This window comes from Crinia signifera, chromosome 1 (genome assembly GCF_055691185.1).
Source record: "Crinia signifera chromosome 1, ASM5569118v1, whole genome shotgun sequence".
Classification (NCBI taxonomy): domain Eukaryota; kingdom Metazoa; phylum Chordata; class Amphibia; order Anura; family Myobatrachidae; genus Crinia; species Crinia signifera.
The window spans coordinates 444,729,235-444,752,319 of record NC_139217.1 but is presented as its reverse complement, the minus strand read 5'-3'; the positions used below and the strand labels follow the sequence as shown (position 1 = coordinate 444,752,319).

Sequence of the window (23,085 nt, the reverse complement as noted above, 5' to 3'; positions counted from 1 at the left end):
ACTCTCCATTTGATCACTTTTTGAAGCTTGAGACATCTGGTTCTCAGACTGTTATTGTTCCTCCTGAACAAGAGTCAGTGCCAATTCCCAGCTATTTCTTTAATTTGTGCTCTTGCACAAAGAGATCTCCTCATTAGAAATTGGGGGGGGGGGGCAGGTGTATCAAACTTTGGAGCGAGATAATAGAATAGAATCAACTTTATTGGCCATGAATTCTTGCGCACTTTAGGAATTTTTTGTAGATTACAGTGCAGCATCACACAGGGGTAAGGGTGTGTGTGTGTGGGGGGGGGGGGGGGGAGACGACACATACAAGACATTACACGCATTCCATTTCTAGCTACGACTATGGTGGATAGGTCGCCAAGTACGGTCACGTTGTTTGGCTGTTGATATTGGGATTGCATTCTCTTTGATTGTTCAGGTAATGGACAGCTAACGGAAAGAAGCTTCTTTCGGATTTGGATGTTTTGACGGGGATGGACCAAAACCGTCTTCCAGATGGTAGGATGTTGAACAGGTTGTGACCGGGATGCAGCTTGTCCTTCGCGATCTTCTCAGCGTGTTTCCTTACCCTGAATGAGAACAGTTCCCAAATCGTGTGGAGGTTGGTCCCTATGATCCTTTCTGCAGTCTTCACTACCCTCTGCAGTTTTTGTTTGTCATTCTCACCTGCGCCACTGTACCAGATTGTGATCGAGGAACATAAGACAGACTCCACAATGGCGGTGTAGCATATGCACAGCAGCTCCTGTGGGATGTTGAATTTCCTAAGTTGCCTAAGGAAGAACAGGCGCTGTTGGGCCTTTTTGATATTTGTGGTTATGTTTAATCCCCATGTTAGGTTGCTGGACATGGTTGTTCCTAGGAATTTGAAGGATTTAACCCGCGACACCACTGTGTTGGCTGTTGTTAGCGGGACCAGTGCATTTGTTTTTTTCCTGTAGTCGACCACCATCTCAAATGTTTTGGTGGTGTTTAGATCGAGGAAATAAGGTGGAAAGAGATATGAAGAAAACAATAAAACTGTCACTTAGCCGACCCGAAAGAAAAAGAAACTTAAGTTATATTTAATGTTTATGGCCTTATGCCCTTTTTCCTTTTACTTTGAAAATGTTTTAAGCTGTTTTTTTCTATAAAATACACGGTACTTGTTTCCTAGCACGGCCACACCGATTTACATCGGGGTGGTCGTGTCGGAAAAATCGGGTCGATCGCATCGCATGCGATTTGGTCGCATGCGATGCGATCGTCGCGACCGACCGATTTTGGACCCAATTTTTTTTTTTTTATTAAATGTAAATCGGGTCCCTGGGACCCGATTTTACATTGGATTCAATGTAAAATATTCCCAACCCCCCCAAATGTCCCGGCGTACACCCCACCCCACGATAGACGCCAACCCGAAGCGTGGCGAGCGCAGCGAGCCCGCGAGGGGCGGCGGTGCGCGTCCTCCGACCTTTTCATTCCCCTACTATCCACGTCGGCGTGAAGTTGAGAATAGAATAGTGTGGCGAGCGCAGCGAGCCACCGAGCCCGAAGCGTGGCGAGCGCAGCGAGCCCCGCGAGGGGACGCGGATACCTTCACAGGTAAACGCGTCCCTTCGCGGACTTCACAGGTGTCCGCGTCGCCACGGACACCTGTGAAGCCCGCGAGGGGACGCGTATAACTGTGAAGGTATCCGCGTCCCCTCGCGGGGCTCGCTGCGCTCGCCACGCTTCGGGCTCGGTGGCTCGCTGCGCTCGCCACACTATTCTATTCTCAACTCCACGCCGACGTGGATAGTAGGGGAATGAAAAGGTCGGAGGACGCGCACCGCCGCCCCTCGCGGGCTCGCTGCGCTCGCCACGCTTCGGGTTGGCGTCTATCGTGGGGTGACGACGGGGACATGGAAAATGTGAAATGGGTCATATTGGCCCATTTCACATTTTTCACATTTTTTCAGGATTTCAATGTTAAAAAATCTTTTAACATTGAAGCCTATGTAAAAATCGGGGGCATCGCGTCGGGACCTATGTTAATGGTCACGACCGACGCGATGCCCCCGATATTTTACCTTTCCCGACACGATTTCAATGTTAAAATATTTTTTATTATGTGGCCGTGCTAGGAAACAAGTACGAAATACACTAACAGCAATGCGAGACTCATACCTATATTTGGTACCAAGTAAAAGTGTCATTAACCACTTTCAATATAATTAGCAGATAAAATGGTATTCACCACAGCGCGCAAAACAATCAGTTAGGATGAGAACACTCTGGGGTGTTTCTTCAATACCCCCAAGATATAGACAATTGGAAAAAGTAAATGAGTGATCCCTTCAACCAGCGTTTGTGAAACAAATGAAGGTTACTTCCCTTCTGGAATCAATCAAGAGATTATCCTCCTCATATGTAGAATGGGTCACAATGTCAAAGCGATGTACCATGTAAAAACAAGGTTAAAAAAGATCATCGCATAAAACAGTATTTTTAATTGACATAAACATGTAAAAACAATTTACATAAACAAAATCCACACATCAATGTTGGGCATACAATAAAGTGACGTGGTGCATGAAACCCAATGAGGTATAATTACCAGATGGTAATGAACTGTGGTATAAAGACAGTTCAAACAGGTAACAGCCTCAAGGATCACCACCAGTCACTCCCACCGACGCGTTTCGGACCCCTTATCTGGGTCCTTTTTCAAGGTGTATGCCATTTAGTCACTGACTCTTATATTTAAGAGGTCCATCATCCAATCGGGCGGCGTGTCCTGCCCGCGAAATCGCGGGTGTACACAAAGTCACTTCCGGGTGTACTTGTATTTCCGGCTCGGCGTCACTTCCGGTTACGTGAACGCCGTGTTAGGAGTCCCGTGATTGTAGTTCTTACTACCTCTTCTCCATGATGAATGACAGATCCCGTGATCACACTGTCGGGTCATGTGATGCGTCCGTGGTCAAGTGAGCGCAAGTCTTAGACTTTATAGTATTGCGGAAAGCTTTCACTTACTGGCAGAAACTTTGCCCTTAGTTGGTCTTTGGTCTTTTGACAAGGGGCAATCAGCTAATATAAATATGGAAAAAACAAAAATAATAAGGCACAGATAACAGCGATATAATATCCTTATACATTTCTAAACCATCACATAAGGAAAAATATTTAAGGCAGAATTAAAAAGGCACAAATAGCAGCAATGTACAATTTAAAAATTCTTAAAACATGCATTTAAAATATGTGTTCAGAGAAACCACTTTAACTCAAAGTCCGCATTTATTCCATTGGGTTGAGTGTATTGTAGTTATAAATCATCTCCATCTCAGCTTTTGTTAGCTGTGTGCTGAGGTCCCTTCTGCGACAATTCCCTTCCACAAATGTAATGCCCATAAATGAAGTAATGTGTTTAATGGAACACGCATGGTGGGTTTTAAAATGTTGAGACGGGGAATGTGTCTCCACTCCCTTTTTAATATTCCTAATATGTTCCCCCATGCGTGTCTTAAATGGGCTCGATGTTCTCCCAATATAATATTTGTTGCAGGAACACCCAATAAGATAAATAACGTTCTTAACATTGCAGGTAATGAATTCTCTGATTCTGTATTCAATACCATTAATGATAATTGTTTCAACTTTTTTATCGCCTTTTATGTTAAAACAGTCTTTACAGCTTCCACATCTATGGAAGCCTATAGTCCTTATGCCTCTCTTTAAATTATTCCCCGGATGCATACTTTGCGTTAATTTATTACCCAAATTAGGTGCCTTTCTGTATATAAAGGATGGAAACATCGGTAATTCATTCCCGATGATCGGATCCTTTTTCAGCAAATGCCAATGTTTTCTCACAGAATGCTCAATTTTTTTATGTTGTGCATTATAATTAGTGATAAATGCCCACTTTTTATTATTATCTTACGGACACGCCGCCCGATTGGATGATGGACCTCTTAAATATAAGAGTCAGTGACTAAATGGCATACACCTTGAAAAAGGACCCAGATAAGGGGTCCGAAACGCGTCGGTGGGAGTGACTGGCGGTGTTCCTTGAGGCTGTTACCTACGGACTGGTTTTGCTGTATGTGACCCGTGATCCATATCTGCATTATCCCATGCCTGTTTGAACTGTCTTAATACCACAGTTCATTACCATCTGGTAATTATACCTCATTGGGTTTCATGCACCACCTCACTTTATTGTATGCCCAACATTGATGTGTGGATTTTGTTTATGTAAATTGTTTTTACATGTTTATGTCAATTAAAAATACTGTTTTATGCAATGATCTTTTTTAACCTTGTTTTTACATGGTACATCGCTTTGACATTGTGACCCATTCTACATACAGTATGAGGAGGATAATCTCTTGATTAATTCCAGAAGGGAAGTAACCTTCATTTGTTTCACAAGCACTGGTTGAAACATTTACTTTTCATTTACTTTTTCCAACTTTCAATATAATGTACAACTTTAAATTTAACACAACATTACAGTTCAAATTGAATCAAAGACAGACTGATTCAAATGTGGAGATTTTTTTATCATTGATACTGCATCCTTGCATACAGCGCCAGAAGTAGTAACATATTCAAATGCATCAGGAGACTTTTTGTGTAAATTGATGTCGCCTGCATGCCTGTGTGATAGACTACTGCATCCAAAAATGCAATATCAGATCATTCCAAGTGGCATCTGAGTAACTTGTAACATGTAATTCAGATTAGCCATGGCAGCTCCATAAATAAAGCCAGAAAATCTGCCTCAGCGACAATGAGCCTGACCCCCAGCACATCCCAAAAATGGGGTGGAGGACACGCTCCCAATGTGGAAATATCTGGCCAATACCACCCTTTTCCTGCCCCCCACACAACCACAGGCTGGCAGGCACTGCAAGCATAATTGTGAGACTTGTTCTGCACATGGTGCAGATCACCCACTATAACATTAGTATGTAAATCATGCGGTTTATGTACTAATCTGAATCAGATCCATGGCGTGATCCTTCAATATAAATAAATGACTCAACAAAAATATTAGAGTGCATAATCCATATACATATGGTACCACCCAAATCAATAATTTAGTACAATCAGAATTGACTCTGGAATTGATCTTCATCGTAGCACCTTTTCACAATAAAATGCACAATCCATTAAGATAAATGATCCTTTAATTTAAAGAAATACCCAACGCGTTTCATCAGAACGACTTCATCAGGGGTAAAGCTAATCACGGATCATACAATTGTGATCCTGACATCAGGACATGCTCTTATCGATGTGTATTAATTCAAAGAGTCTAAAAAGATCTATCTGATTGAGGTCGATATGAAGCAATGGATACTCCCAATGTTTTGTGGGTTTTTTGTTGCACACAATAGAATAATCTCTTTTATGATGAGAACAATATCCCACTTTGATCAGAATACTGTGAAATAGCAGCCTTCTCATCCACTCGACATAAATTACTGTTCATCAACTCAACAGAAAGGATTCATTAATGTATTGGTATCAGAGTAAATTAAGATCATGTAGAGATAAACTATTTATATATTTTTTTTATAAATAAGCAGAAAAAGGTATGTATGAATAAATAGCAATTATATAGCACACACATGTACAGGTTTTATGTCATTTTTTTATTAACCTTTTAGATGTAATTATGGCTTTGAGCAAAGACAAAATAAAATAAAATCCTCCCTGATCATACAGTCAATCTGTAGAAATCAGTTTAACTATAATTTCATAATTTTCCAGCAGCATTAATATCCAGACTTTACAAAATACACTTCATCCTGTACATATGTAAAATTACATATATATGTACATACATACAGATATTACAGGCCAGTTTGTCTGCAACAATAGACCTTTATAATACATGAATGTTAACGGTTTATTTATCCAAGTGATATATACATTCATATATATAGAGCTATATATATATATTTATGTATAATTAAAACTAAAAACAGAGTAAATTCACATTGCATCGCCTACATTATTTCACATATATAGTTTTTATCGACATTATTTGCAATTTTTGGAAGTGTGGACTTTTCTTTCATCGGTTTTCTGCCCCAGTTGAGTGTTCAAAGAAAATGATGATAATAATGATATCAATAAAACTTAAAAAATGGAATATAAATATTAATTTTGTTTCTGATTTATTTTTTTACAAAACCCTTAAATAAATTGTCATATTGCAACTTAGTTACATGTTAACATTTTAAAAATATATGTTTTTAAGTATTTCATGTGTTTTCAACATTTACTAAAGGTACATAGATTTTATTTATTAATAAGGAAGTATCACAAATAATTTTCAAAGCAGCTAATACCACCACTAAGAATAGTAATGTGGGTGATTCAAAATCCTCATAACATGCACTAATATTGTGATTCTAAAGGCTTTAAAAATAAAAAGTCCCTAATTGTTTAAAAACTGTAAAAAATAAACCGCTTCACTTCTTATTTATACAAATGAATCATCCTTATATTTTTACTTTGTCTCAGGAATTTCATAACCAAAAAAAAAATGCATTGCCTGCATTTTTTTACCAGTTTCAAACACATTTCTTCATAGAATTTAGGTTCTTGTTGTGATCTTAACTCTAGGTTAAAACTTTTACAGAGGTTTCATTAAATCAAGTTAACAAATTCCTAAAATATCAGAATTTATTCTATTTATTAAATAAGGCTATCTTAAAAGGCTTTAAAAAAAGGCCTTTGTTCTGTACAGTGCTGCGGAAATTTGTTGTCTGCATTTATGAAAATAACCTTTGTTAAAGTACTAATTTTAGCATTTATGGCATCATTATGGAAATTTCTAGTATTTCAAATAATGTTAATTCATTTGTTCATATGTCTACAAGCAATCTATTCAAAACATTTGTCTTCCATAGAACACAATAGTCAAAAGATTGAAATATGTATCCAATATATATATTTAGTAAATTGAGAATAAAGAGAATTCGATTTCTTAATTGCATCTCTAGTAATCTTTTCAAAGCCTTATGTATTATGAACATACGTTTAAAATAACAAAGATTTCTAATGCCATTGAATCAGTAATATGCATTTAGAAGAAATAAAAACTAAATAGTAACTTTAGAATACAGGTTGTGCATCAGATTTGTATTTGTCAATATAAATGTAGATTTTAACTTTTATTACACATGCTGTAAATACATGGTGGTCTAACTACAGTTTTGCTAAGAGGTACTGAAAATTAGGTTCTTAAAATAGTTTAACATTTTGTTATAACTTTTGTAATTTGTTGTACTTTAATGTAATTGCTAGAATATTTAAGGTAGGATGATCTCTAATTCTCCAAAATAAATCCTGTTAAAGATTTGTAAGTATCATTATGTGAACAGTTCTGCATTTCACTAATTTTCACTGGTACTGTATTTCCAGTTTCATTATTGGTGGTACTTATATACTTCTTTTTATATATAAAATGGATAAAGGTCAGCGGCACTCAGTGTATTTTTTTTTTTGCTTCTATGTGAATTTAATACACTGGACTTTTAAAGTCCCTGAATTCCTACTATTACATTACAACACAGAGGGCATCTAAGCTAGCACCATTCATTCAGCAGAGTGCCGGACTGCATATTTTGTGTATGTATGTATGTATGTATATAATATATATGTGTGTGTGTGTGTGTGTTTCTATACATTTTTATTCAGTTGTAATTGTGGTCTTTCTACCTATAACTATTAGGACAGAAAAGATGAATGTGATATAAAAAAAAAACAAGGAATACATTTTTTTTTTTAAATGTAAGGGTTTATCAGCAACTACTATTGCTAACATATTTTATAATGCTCTAGATAAATCATAGCTGAAAATCTTATTGGTTGCACCTCGACTTTTCCTTTTTTAGAATGTTTAGAAAATCTACCCCCTACAGAGTTTAGTTCATGTCCTTTAGGCCTTTTAGGGTACGAGACTAGAGGATATATTTATTATATTTACTAAAGGTCAATTTCATCAATCTTCATTGTATTTAAATCAGTGAAATGTTTCAGGGATTAAAACACACATATGTACTAACAATTAAAAATTAATATAAAGAATTGTCTTAGTACAGTAATGTGTGTTTTAGCCTCTGAAATACAACTATTTGAACTATTAGAAAATTAACTACCCGTCTTATAAATAATTGAGCGGCATGTTTGTTTTATCTAGTTTACAATAGTATAGCATTTCTAGTAACTGTAAACAGTTACCCAAGATTTTATTAAATAAAATAAAGAGTTGTCAGTTAAACTGGTAGATTTTAAACATAAGTGTAATGTTTTATACACAAAATATATTTGTGTCTTAATAAAAATCATCTGTTTATAGTTTATAGATAAATTAATATATGTAATGGCTAATTTGCAAACATACATATTCTCTATAATAAGTATCGATTAAAATTACATAATAACTTATGAAAGCTTATTTTGTATTTCAATTGATGCATATTTTCAGGAAATATTTTTATTTTTATTAAGTACACAAATATAGAAAGGGGGTATTCGATATTTAGGTCATGGCGTTCAGCTCGATTGAGAACATGCAGGCGGGATTCAATGTCCCGCCTGCCAGGGAGCAAGAAGGGCGCGTCAGGTAAGAGGCGAGCTGCAGCCGGAAGCTCGTCACTTCCCGGCCGTTCTCAGCAGAACGAGCCCGACAGCTAGTGAAGTCGGGCTCGTTCTGCTGAGAAACCCTGCTCAATGCTGTCGGGTAAGACAGCATTGAATAGGGCCCGGCGACCATCTCCCCCATGGGGAGAAGGTCGCCGGCGATTGAATACAACCCTTAAAGTACCTTTATAAAATAAAGTATTCAAGTTAAACTTTGGAATTTTAGCAAATAATGCTAAAATAAATTATAGTGTCAAATATTGCACCCAATAATGCACTGAAAAAAATATATCATGTATGCATATGCTATAAACATACCCATTGGTCACAAACCAGTATCCCCATGAAGAAGTATTTTTAGAATATGTCAAACTATTTTTTTTTCTTTTCATGTTACGTTATTTTTTACTGCTGCATTAAAACAGAGTTCATTTTGTTTAAAAGAAGTACCTAATATGAGGGACATTTTTATTCTGTTTGGAATTGTACTGTTCCTTATTTGGTTTACAGTTTTATTATTGGAATAAGCACAGTTGAAACAGTACACACTGTTTTCTTTATGCTTTCATTTATATGCCTTGAAATCATATAGTGGTCATATGGAGACATCTTGATCAAGTTAAGTTGGGTCTACTTATCATTATTTGTACTGCACCAAGAGGTGTCACAATTTTCTGTATTTTATTTAACTTTTTAGGCACTTTTAACAATTGTGGTGGGTTATATATTTATACTAATTGCAATTATTCTAGCTTCATGGACTTGCATTCATATCCATTTTTAATTTCTGGTTATATTTAGTACAGTGGTATACAAATTCCATTGCCTTATTCATTGCCTTGTTCCTGGTGTTACTATAAGCTTAATTGAAACTATTAACCATGAAAAGTTCCTTCTGACTTATAACAGTGTTTAAATGTACCTTATCAATTAATGTATTTAAGTAAATATGGTACTTGTGTAGTTTCACGGCGCCAGCATGGCGCCATGCGTCTGAGTCCCCTTGCGGGGCTCGCTTCGCTCGCCCACGCTGCGGGCTCGGTGGCTCGCTACGCTCGCCACGCTATCTAAAATCAACTCCATGCCAATGTGGATATTGGGGGTATGAACTATCCACGTTGGCATGGAGTTAAGTTACTTTATTTTAGATAGTTTGGCGAGCGTACAACCCAGAAGTAGCTGGCGCCGTGAAACTACACAAGAGTCGTAAATATAAATAAATTGTGTCAGTATAAAATTGTATGCAATTTAAAATGTATTAAAAAAATGTTAATTTATAATATAGGAAGATAAAATTTGATTTATATAATGCAGATTATTCTACAGTATGTGTACACTCAAGGACCTTCATTGAAGCACTTGCATGCCTGGCCTATTAGAACAGTACAGTGCAGTGTAATTTGTCTAAGTGGCTAAAGTCATGTCGAAGAAATGATATATATATATATATATATATATAAATATAAAATAAAGTTTGTTTCTTATTATTATTAGTAGCATTATTATAATAGATATTATTATAATTATTATACTATTATCATCATCTTAAGCAAACAATTTAGTCTGAAACATGGGCACTTTAAGAGAGGAGGCGGCCCGTGTGCAGCCTCATCCAGCCAGGGCCCGTCCTCTCTGCCGGGAGCAGCGCCGCCTGCAGCCTAGCGCAGTAGAGTCTGAGCAATCAGAAGGCTATTTATTATTAAATTTGTTATCTTGAAAACGATTCAATATGTAAAAAATGCCAGGAATTCAGAAAAAAATATTTATGGTTTAAATAAAGTAGCAGAATTTAGCATACTGCAAATCAAGTGTAAAACTAGACATGCTATATTCTGTTGTTCTTGGTTAAAAAAAAATCCAGTGTATCATTTTATTTTAAATTGCATTGCCACCCACAAGTTTACCACATTTTTGCACAATAGCTAATTATTTTTATTTTTATTTTCCTGCAGCTATTGCTGAGATAATGTATTGTCTTCAGATAAGCCATACTTAAAATTCAGAAATGTTGACAGAAATAGGACACCATGATTATAGGTCTATTAATTCTCTTTCCTTTGTACTAGATGTTCTTAGTCAGCAGTCTTGTAACTGGACTTGTACAGTAGTGTGAAAAAAAAAAATAACACCAGGAAAATGCAATGTTAGGCCAGTGCTAATCAGAAGCAAAATAATAGGTCTTTGTTTACCATCCAACTACCATAACACATTTAACTCCTAGTAACAAGACAGATGTTTGCTTGTATCTGGCTTAACTTGACTAGTCACATTAAATTCCCCATAAGTGGCTAATACTGTTTTAATTTATTTTCCGGAAATACGAAAGACATTCACTTATTTTATTCCTTATTCATAACAATATTTCCTGTAAAAAACACTTCATTTTTTAACTGCCCTATGGTTAAAAAATAATATTTCATAAGTCTGCAGCATTAAGTTTACTGTAACTATTCTGTGGTTAACGCTTTGAGTGCCAAAGTAGGTGTGAAAATTGCCAAGCAAACATTTTTATTCATCATAATGGCCTGTCATGTTTACCTTATATAGGAAAAATAATCTTTTTTTTCCAAACATTTTTAATTTGAATTTATATAACAAATGTGAAGGATGCTGGAATTTTTAGCAGATATTTTAAACATCTCTCCCAGAGATGTGTGCACTGAAAGGGTTAATAACTATACAGTGTTGCAACAAATTTATAGATATAAATGTACTGTGGTGAGCCTCCTAATCTCGACAAGGCTGATTCCAAAATTTGAAATGATATTAAAAGTTATGAATAAATTGCCAATTTCTATTAATTGAGCCTTTTAAAATTGTGTACACGGCTTATTTAAATTTTCCAAAATAAGACTGGATCATGATAATTTTAAAGATCTGATTTCATTATTGTTTGAATATTTACCTTTCATAAATAATAAAATATGATGACTGCTCTGGTTTTCATGGTACATGGACTCCATATCTAAATCCCAATTCTGTGACCCAAAAGGAATTAAAACTCCTTGCTCGTAAATGAAAAGTTCCAAATCAACAAGACTATGGTATTTCACATAACCAATATCTTAAAAAGTACCCATTATAAACAGTGTCTTTGTACTGTATAATAATTATTGAAGAATAGCTAAAGTGCGGTTTTACTTAATTTGACCTGTGGTATGTAAACCATGTGATTTACTAAAGGCAATTGCTAGGATACAAGCCATCTGATTTATGAAAATAAAGATTTGTAAAAGTGCCTGATAAGTGACTTATGAATGGTTGATTTATATTAAAGAAAAAAAGAAAAAAAAAGAATGTTGTATGGGTTACAGCACTTTGCCTCTCAGAGGAGGGAAAAAATACATATTTAAATGTTTTTACTTTTTATTTTTGAAAATCTTCCTTTACATAGTCAGGTACAGAATTCTGAACATATGGTACAGAGACATCATTAGATTTGTGCAGATATTATTGTCCATACATTATATTCATATGTTCAGAGTTACTGCTTTATTCTTCTTTCCTGGGAAAGTGTATCTCATATTTATGCTGTACTAATGGCTTCTCTTTCCTCACCTTCAGAAGATATATATATATATATATATATATATATATATATATTTCTTTCATCTGGTATCTGAAATCAGTGCAAAGATTCCTTCAGTTAAATTTCATGTTCTGGCAACTGTCTAACCCAGAGGTTCCCAATCTTTTTTGAATCACGGTGCCCTAGAGTATCAGAATTTTTTTTGTGGCACCCCTATGCGAAAAGTTTCTTATTGACAAATTTAAAACAAATATATAAAATTAAGTCAATTCTGTTTATATATCATCTTTAAATTTAATAATATGGCAAAATGTTATTCTTTGAATTGGTTCTGGACCACCAACTCGAGGCACCCTTGCAAGTGTCACCAAGTATGGGAACCAGTGGTCTAACCAGATTACATACATTTAGTTGACAGTCAACACAGGAGAATGCCATACCATGGTTTAAAAATTAAAAAAGGAACAATAATACCTTGTCATCAAACTCTAAACGGCATTCTCCTGCCAACATATTGCCTATTAGCATATTAAGTAAAACCTGCTTCACCCTTTTTCTATATTCATTGCATGTACTCTCTATACAACAACATCTAGAGTAGTACAGCCACAAGCAGCTGCTTGTTGCCTAATTGTATTCTGTACTTTTAGCATCAATTTCCTTAGCACTTTTCTCTAGCATCAGATTTTTCATTGAATCTCTTATTTATTATAAATGTCATAAAATAAGTGAGACTGGCTTCATTTCCAGTTGATCACAGTACATAGCCTACAGAACTGCAATATACATAGACAAAACACAACTTCCATTACCATGTGGTTCAGTGCTTGACAAACCACCTCATACTGTAGTTGATACTGTTTGAGTTTTCACCTTCCAAATCTCAAGATGATAAATTCAGTGGTTCAAATATGAAAATCACAACCGACATGTGGCTTTCTGCAAACGCCATACTAATCTGCAAATTTGTAAGTTTCCCTAAGGGTAAAGTATATAGTAAGGTTTAGTTCTTCAAAGCCATCACTGTGCCTCATGTCTATTTTCAAGTATGTCATCAACTAGTGAATGGATAAGCTGGATACTGTACAGCTGAAAAATGAATTGTCTACGAAATAAGTAATACATAATAGATCTGAGACTCTATAGATTTTTGAACACCACCAAGTTATGCATCATAGATCAGGAGAGATCTTTAAAAAAAATAAGATTTTACTGATTAAAATGGTTGGATTCTTATTAATAGAGGCTATGCAGGCACGGAAAGATAAATTATTCACAAAAAGTGTCTGAAAAAGTGACGACACCCAGGTACACCTTTTTCTACACACTTCCCTTAGTTAAGGATGACTCATTCAACCTGGGGTTGCCCTCTTCAGCCAGAGATGCCCTACAAAGACTGGGTCTGCATTTTTAACAAAAACTGTAAAAGCTCAGATATCTCATGTTTGTTTTTGTTTTAAAACAGTGCTCACATCAGTAAACAACCCCCTCCCCCCTCCCCTAGTTAGTTCCCCAAGGGGACAGCATTAAGGGACTATTTAACAAACTCTATTTAGCAAAATGGTGATTTCCTGCTTTCACTTATGGGTGAAGCCAGACAGGTATCTCCTGACCCCGTTCTGGTTGGTAGATCTCTTCCCAATGTACTGTACATGGCAACATTTTTGCTTTTCACATACGCTGCAGGTAGGATACACATAAACAGTTGCGTAAATGTGTCTGAATCCAGACGTAAACAGATAACGTTAGCAATTAGATTACTTTTAAGTCATTTCCGGGATGTTTGGTTATTGGAGCCTGTTTTTAGCCGTTGATTGATATCAATTCACTACTACACTGCACAGTTTGTTAAATACTGTAGGCTTAGAGAGATATTATTTTTAATGTGTTTGTATGATTTATCTTACTGCACTTTGTTATTCTAGTATGGTGGAATATATGGGAAAATTAAACTGCTCCAAAGCCCTCTCAGCACAGGGCAGTAGAGATATAATTTTGTTTATTAATTTATGAACACTTTATAAACTACTAATACTAAGAACAGTTAGCATCAAGGGGCATTTTTTTCTTCTTCCCTTCTGTTTTATTCCCCAAAGTAGTGCAGTAATGCAAGGTGGCCACTCATGGGTGCTGGCATTCTCCTCCAATCCCAAATGTCGGCCCGCAAAGGGCACCTGGGTATCCGGTTGCCTATTTTCCTTTCCTCCTTCCCAGGTGTTCTTCTTGTGTTACATTTCCTAAATGATATTTACCGATAATATATTTAATTTGTGGACAACACGATGCAATTAAAATGAAGTACAAAGTTAATTAGAAATTTAACTATAGGTCATTAAGCTGACTCCACTTTAGTGGCTTATTTATTAAAAGGTAAAATCTTTTCCATGCAAAACAAGGGGAAGTCATTTAACTAGCTTCATGTTGGTACATATACCAAAGTATTAACTGTTCTGTTGTCAGCTCAGGATAGCAATACAGAAGAAAATCTATGATAAAAGTATTTTTTTTTTTTTTACTTTGCATAAAAGTATTTTGATTTAATAGACATTGTTTTTTTTTCTTCCATGTATAAATATATTTTACACATATTTACCCACTTATTTTACAATTATGAAATAGTTATTTGTTTTTTAGGTCTGGAGACTGGGCCAATGTAGCTGTAAAGTAAACCATACAGACCTACAGTAGCAGAAGAGTTTATAATAAGAGTGTAAATACTGTAGGTGATTTGAGAATTTTTTTTAAAAAGTTCACATAATCTGAATCTTGGACAAAGGAAATCTCTTAATCAGTTTCAGAATTTACGTACACCTTTTCTGTTACTTCATACAATATTACAGTGCAATCTTGAGTAGCTTTTTTATTCAAATGCATAGTTTACAGGAACACATTTTGCAGTGCATGTTTCACTACTGAAACGGGTGCATTGATATAAAAACAAAGATTATTTCAACAATGAATATTATACTGTACCTTTACTACCAAATTTGAAATCATTATCAATTCACTGAGAGGAAAATATATCTCACGTGAATGTACTTTATTTGCATATTTGTAGATTCCAAAAAATGATACTCCATTTATTGTAGAGTGGAAAATATCCTACTCCACATTTAGGGATATCCATTAAGCTGCTTACTCATAAAACAACTAGTTAGGAAGCATGGATCCAAAATAAACAGATTCCCAATAAGAATAGTTTGGATTTTAATCAATTGATAATTCATCTGGATAATTTTTTCATTTTTTTTAATAGCCTGGTAAATCTGTAGACTTTTCTGCCCCCCTACTCCGACAGGGGGAAGCCTGGTCGTGTTTAGGCGGTATGGCTGGTGGGGAGATAGGTCGGCTGGAGCATGTGGTCTCATGATTACATCATCGCGGGTCCTCCTCCTGCCATACAACGCCATAAAAACAGCCACTGTATAGCTGGGGGCAGGGCTACAATGACGCTAATCAGTACTGATTACGTTATCAGGTCTGCCAACTTGTGCATATAAGTAGGCAGCCAAGAGTGGTGTGAGGGGGGGGGGGGGGGTCTGCAGGGGACTTACCCACCTTTCCAGTGGACCAGGAAGGCCACGCGATTTTTGATATCCTCCCGGCATTTTATTTTATAAAATTATCCTAAGAGTTTATTCTTAAGATTAATATAATAGAATATTTAAAATATTTAAAATTATAAATATAAGAATATATCATTTACAATGAAAAGCATTGCAGATATTGTGCGAAGGGGCACAACAAGATCAGATTTGTCAAAATATTAGTAATTAAATGATCTACTTACTCTAAAACTACATATTAAATCATAAATCCTTTGTACGGCGCTGCGAAACACTTGTGGCGCCTTATAAATAAAATTATAATAATAATAATAATAATAATAGTTCCAAGCTGATTATTGCTGGTAATTGTTGGCTGAATCATTGATGCCACCTAGTTTACATTTATTTGACCTAAAAGTTATTGTATGCTCTTTATCAAACTGAGATATTGGTTTGAGGATATTTTAAAATTTTCTTAACAGTGACCTTGTTATATGACAACTTTTGATCTACTGGAATTAGGGGGTAGATTTATACAACCTTCTAAAAAGGACACGTCATGTGGTTGCCTGTAGTAACTAATCAGATTCTCTCATTTTATAGAATGTAATAAATGAATGATAGCTAGAAAATTATTGGTCGTAGTACTAGAATGACCGATAGTCAATCATTAGAACTTTAACACAAGGATGTTGAGATATGGAGGGGAAAGTGTTTACTGATTTCCTAGGACCCACGTTGGCTAAGGGATCCAACAAGCTATAGAGAATTGGAAATGTTCCACTCCACAGCCTTCCAGGCCCCTCAGGGCTCCTTTTTTTCTGAAGGTTTATGACTATGCCTCCCAGACATTAGCCAAAAGACCTTCATTTGCCATCAGCGGCCCAGCATACATGGGTCCAGATGAGCGTGCAGACAATAAGTGCAATCAAATTTTTACAACTCAAAGCATTAGATTTTTCCTCAAGATCAAAAAGCATAAACAAATACATACGACTGGTTGAATTTAAGCGGGACATTACCAATTTGAGGGCTCGTTCTTGCTCGATGTCTTTCCCATGATGGGAAAGCTGGGAGGTGCATCATGTTCACTGCTGCTTTGCATACTATATGGAAGATACTGTATGTAACAAACCTTCTAAAGAGAGCAAGTGGAGCAGTTATCCATAGAAACCAATCAGATTCTAACAATTTAATAGAATGTAGTAGATAAATTATAGGTCGATCTAATTGGTTGCTATGGGCAACTTCTCCCCATTAGAGGCAAAGCTAATTTATGGTAAATCATTATATATGGATAATTTCCCAGTTCATAAGAGTCACCTTTTGTTACTTCTAACAATAAAAGGAATTTATTTGCTCTAATTGTACTATTCTAGAGGCATCTGATATCCTAATTCTAAAGATCGGCACAGACTGGGGAAATTTCTGGCCAATATAAAGTTTTTCGATGAATCAAAAGAACATATTGGCAGGATCATTCAGTATGTATGCCCAATCTGGGCTCTCCTGTGGTTATTAGTGATATCTTCTGTTTGGCAGTGCTGCACAGGCCACCAGACGATATCACATGTGGCGCCATGCAGAGTAATGAAGGACAGAATGAGGGATTGTTCTACTCTTCATTACATCGTTCTGATTTGTTCTGCCATATTGACCAGATACGCATCCTTCCAGTATGTACCCAACTAAAGAATAATAATTGACCTGGAATAATAATAATAATAATAAATATTAAATATTTACTCTTATTATTGTGAAGAGTAAATGGTTTCAATGACCTATACATGTAAAGCATATAAACACCACAACAATCAGATTTGAATAATGAGGCCAAACCCTCCAACCTCTTAATCGCCACCCGAAACATAAATCCGACATCCACTTCCACTTTTAAGATGACTCGTTTTACTTCCAAAAGTTAAAAAGGTAACGTATACCGTGAAGGACAAACATTAAGGAGCTGGTATTTCATTGCGTTTACATCTGCACAAACATTAGATCTTCCTAGTGCCCCCAAATTTTGTATTTTTAGTAAAAATTGGACGAACAGAGGTAAAATAAAGTTCAAGTGTTTTGGAAGTGTATCATTATATACAGTGTATCACATATTCTATCATCGCAATTTGTTCTGTTATTCTACATTATGACAGTCTTTTACAGTAAAGAACTCACGTTCCCTAGAAGTACTCTCAACAAAAGGCATACAAGTGTAATAGCAGAATCTCTTGCTGTAGGACATTGCACTTGGTCGTTAATAAAGCTTTTTTTTCTTTGCTTTGCACATAAAGCATATTATTTACAGCCCTAAAATAAGGTTCTATGGTAAAACGTGACCTAATCACACAGGCCTGTATTGCAGAAATGCATTTATGTACACCTAATATATACGATTCGGTACAAATGTCATCACGATGAAAGCTTCCAAAGGATACATAGCTTGACGATTTTAGGCACAAATGATTTCTAATGAACTTGCTTCATCAAGAAGTCATCTAAGTCACAAGACTAATTTAAGGTTTAAACATGAAATTTGGCATTTATAAAACAGTTTATCCCACTGCTTTTCCTTCTTATTGCCCCACCCCAATTTTTTTTTAAAATACATTTAAAGTTATAACTATTGGCTAAGCTTTTATACTACATGCCTTAGGATATACTGATCCTTTACATTATACACAAAGCAAACCGTGCGTGTCTGGACACCATAATAAAGTCATAGCTTTCAAATGGTCACTAGCGAAAACTGAATTCGAAGACACGATGTAGGAATGTTTAAAGTACGTATCACAAGAAGCCAACAAATGGTAGCCGAATAGACATTAGTGTTCTAGAATTTGTTCAGGCAAACAATGTTTCATTACATTTTCAAAAACCTTGAGATTATATATTGTTCTGCTATCCCTATAATTGATCCAATTAGACTCTGCTTTAATAAAACCATGCAATAGACATCTGTGATATTTATGATAAAATGAATTAAAAAAAAAAAACAAGTAAAAAAAAACAAAAAACAAGTGAAGGTTAGTGAAAGCAATCAGCAAATTTGGTTTAAATTTTGCAGTGAAAATATTGTATGTACAAAGGGCATGCAATTTGTAATCTTTGCAAAGAGGGACCGTATTTAAAGCAAACATATCATTAGTAAAACCAATTAAATATATATATATATATTTTTTATGGTGGATAAAAGCTATTAAATAACTATTTGGATCTACTGTAAAAATTCTTATCACAGTTCATTTTGACTGTGGCACAAAACTCAGGGAAATTAATTAAAAATACATATTTGACTGTACTATATGTATTGTATTACTTAAAATATAAATTCATATTAATTTCAAAGAAAAATAATATTTTAGTGAGTGCCATTTTCAGTGACACCAAAAATTTCAAGATGAGAAAATACATTTTTAAAACATTAGCAGTCTTTAAGATGAATGAAATTACCAGTTACATGTAAATGCGATTCCCTCCTCATAATTTAGAAAATTAAGCAGGAATGAGTCGGACATGTGTACACAATGGGAAAAAAGTTACAAAAAAATGTTTTAATGTTTAAAATAAAGAAAAACACACATATGTATATGAATTTATATTCATGGAAGTTTTAGTGCTAAACAGTTTATATATATATTTTTACATTCTTTATGTATACTTAAGCCATCTAAAATATTTCTTCATAATAGATATTAGGATTCTAAAGATTAAAAGAGTTTTTTGGGATGTTTTCAGTTTATTACAGTGCTGTCAATATGTACAGGTAAGAGGCATCATAAATTTGAAGAATAACGTGGTTTGTCTGTGTCTGTGTCTGTGGTTGGTACTGTGGAGGAATCTTTACTAGGAGCTGGAGCCGATGTAGCTGGTTGTGTTGGAGCTCCAGGTCTTGGAGGAGGTAGTGCTCCCGAGGACATCTGGCGAAACAGAGCAACCCTTGGAGGGACATTGCACCGATTTCCAGACTGAGCACCTGTACCTTGAACATTAGATACAGGTTGTGGCAGGGAGGCCAATGACTCCCCTACAGTTGGATGTGGCTTTGCCACTAGAGTAGAGATCTCATGGGGCAAAGAAGGCTGTGAAGCAGAAAGAGGCCTCACTTCTCTCGTTAGGTTTGAATTTGGTAGAGCTTGAGTGCTCACGTGAACTTCATTGGTCGGTGTTCCACCAGGCACTGGCTGCTGCTGTTGCATTAATGAAAGTTGTGATGCAGTGGGGGAACTGTACTGAAATGTTCGGCATGCCAGTGGGCTCTGTACTGAAGGACTACAAACAGCCCCAGTAAAGGAGGAAGGTGAAAACATAGCAGCTTGCTGTGGTGTCTGTGGACTTGGTGATGGAGACCGTAGGTTTCCATGAGAAAGACTGTTTGCAGTATATACAGGTGGAGACTGGGTCCTGATTCTCAATGATGTATTGGAGCTAGAATTTAGAGCTGGCAGTTGCTGATAGCTAACTGAGGGAATCCCTTCTATCATCTCCCTGTCTTGTTTCACAATCTGCTTCAGTATCTCGCTCTCCTGGTTGTTGAATATTCCCGTGTTGAGATCCTTTTGAAACCTTTGCTGAAGAATGGAGTTCTTCTTCCCTGTTGGGAAACATTTTTTTTTTTAGTATGCATTAAAACAATCAAAACATGTATTTAAACCATGATATAATAAAACTTTATGTAACAACCTAAAAAACTATATATTAAAAGGTAAAGAAATATAATAATTTGGGCTAAAATTATTTGGGGAGATGTCTCTCATTGCACATGAGAGAAACAATGCAAAATAATGGGCGACATAGAAATTCGACATAAAAAATCAAATTCCATCCATTTTGTGTTATTTGTTAATAGAGATGAAAACGAAAATGTGATAGATATGGAACAGACAACACGATAGAAAGATATAAGATGGATAGGTCTTTTTTTTAACCATTTTGGTAATACCAACCCCACTTTCGTTTATGCCCCAACAAGCCAGATCCACTGCCCTTATTCTTAGTGAGTAACACCCGGGGCTGTGGATAAAGCTGGCCATTCAGTATAGAACGTGACTATTATGTTACTCTTTTCCCAAAGCAGCCAACTCCAACATCATAGGACCTCGTACACATCATGTTACTACCTGCACAGAACCCAGGGCAGTCAACCAGCGCAGTTCCCCAGGAGAGAGCAGTGTTTTTCCTGCTTACTTAATTAAAACAAGCTAAGGGTTTTGCAGGCATTGTGTTATTAGACATTAGAATAGCAGAGGGTGGTAATTGGTTCTCCTAGAAAGGTGATCGTGGGATGTTTTGAGAAGTTTACTGGACATAGGAATTAGAGGGATGAGTAAGGAGGGCTGATGTTGGTGCAATGAAATACGTTTAGTGATAAATGGGGATATATCTATTGAACATATAGAAATACATGTGGGATCTATTCTAAGTATCTTTATATTTTATTGCATGTATTTTTTTTTTTACTTATTACTAAGTGCAATATGTGACCCATTTTATGGTATGAGGGACATGCCTTTAGGTGTCTCAGGTTGTTTAACACGACCATACAGTAGTTAAATATATTTAAAAAAAAATAAAATACAGTTCATAATGGTGATTTCAAGCACTACTAAATGTCATAAAAACTGGTTACTCTGAATAAATAATTAAACCTAGAAACATTAAATTTGATGGCTGATTAAAACCACTTGGCACATCTAGTGTGCCCATTACTAATAGTGGTTAGATTTTTTTTTTGTATTTTCTAAATATTTATCCTATCCTAAAGGGGAAGAAAATTCCCAACTGCATCACAACATTTATCACAGTCAGTGGAAAAAGTCATCCCTGAATTGGGTGCATGTTTCACATCCAACCATGGGACCCTGTTGTCCAATTCTCAGTTGTATCATGATAAATGTTGTGAAATGGTCAGAGGTTTTCCATTCCATTAAATATAAATTTGGTGATAGAGCTGACAAATTTTAAAAGGTACGATTGTTAATGCACAAATACGTTTTTAACAATTGTCTGTCTGCTCAGTAGTTTTAAATTCAACTTGTTAATAGTACATAAAATAAACTTTACTAAAATATTACTTTTTTTGTAGATATCTCAATTTATATCTGCATGAGTGTCTTGAGACTGAGGGGGATATTCAATCTCCGTCGAGCATCTCCCGTGGGGGAGATGCTCGACGGGCCCTATTCAATGCTGTCTTCCCCGACAGCATTGAACAGGGTTTCCTGGCAGAACGAGCCCGACATCTCTAGCTGTCGGGCTCGTTCTGCCGAGAACAGCCGGGAAGTGACGAGCTGCCGGCTGCATCTCGTCACTTCCCGGCCACAACTCGCGGCCACGCCCCCTTTTCGCTCCCCGGCAGGCGGGACATTGAATCCCGCCTGCGTATTCTCGGTCGAGCTGACCGAGAACGGGACTGGGTCACGACGGGCGAGCAAGCTCGCCTGCTATGACCTGAAGATTGAATATCCCCCTGAGTCTCTGTATTGGAGAAAATATGATGATGGTATGGACTCTAAATTAGTGTTTTTAATTATATTTTTTTTATCTCTGCAAACATTAGGAATTATCTCAATAACTATACAGTAAAACTATTCTAATATGTAAAAAATCAAAAAAATCAAACCTTGGTCAGTGTAATTGTTTCAGATTGTTTTGAGAAATTTCAATACATTTTTAAAGTATTGTACTAAACAGAATTTCCTAAACTCCACTCCATCCACATATTAATTATAACCATTTTTGAGTCTATATAGTTAAATCAAATTGACTGAGGTAGAAATTAAGCCATCTATACTCAAGCATGGATATACTTAAAACCTGGACTGTAGTGGCAGAGTTTGGGGAACGCTGACTTAAATTTATATTATATTAACACAATGGGTGGTATTCCAATCCCCGCCGATATTGCCGACAAATAGCGGCCGCTGTTGTTTTTGACAGCATTGAAGGCGGAATTCAACAAAATGGATCCGACTTTAAAACCAGTCATATATCTGTTTTGTCAAAAACAACCGTGGATTGTCAACTTCACGGACGGATCTCGACAAACCATGGTCGTTTTCACTGACACGACCCCTTTTCAACAGAGGACAGGGGGAACATTGAATTCCACCTGTCGATGTACTGTCGAGCCAGATGAAAACTTGGCAGGAGACAGTCAGAATCCAGGATTGAATACCCACCAATATGCCTTGTGAATTTGTTCAGTGCATAGCTGTTCCAAAGAATTACATTGAATATTTTTAAAGTAAATTCTTTTAAATTAAGATTTAGCATACAGCTTAGTACAAATTGCCTTGATTTATCTCTTAAATTAACCCTTTGAGTGCCAAGTGAATTTGTCAAAATAGGCGTGAAAATTGCCAAGCAAACATTTTAACT

General features: G+C 36.0%; 1 protein-coding gene across 1 annotated transcript in view; it reads right to left on the bottom strand.

Moving 5' to 3' along the window:
- Positions 1-5,609: 5,609 nt before the first annotated feature.
- HCN1 (hyperpolarization activated cyclic nucleotide gated potassium channel 1) overlaps positions 5,610-23,085 on the bottom strand; it is a 436,596-nt gene continuing 419,120 nt past the window's right edge. The window contains exon 8 of the mRNA XM_083153907.1: positions 5,610-20,299. Coding sequence (XP_083010033.1) covers positions 19,482-20,299 — 818 coding nt within the window. The 3' untranslated portion in view covers positions 5,610-19,481. The remainder of the gene's footprint in view (positions 20,300-23,085) is intronic.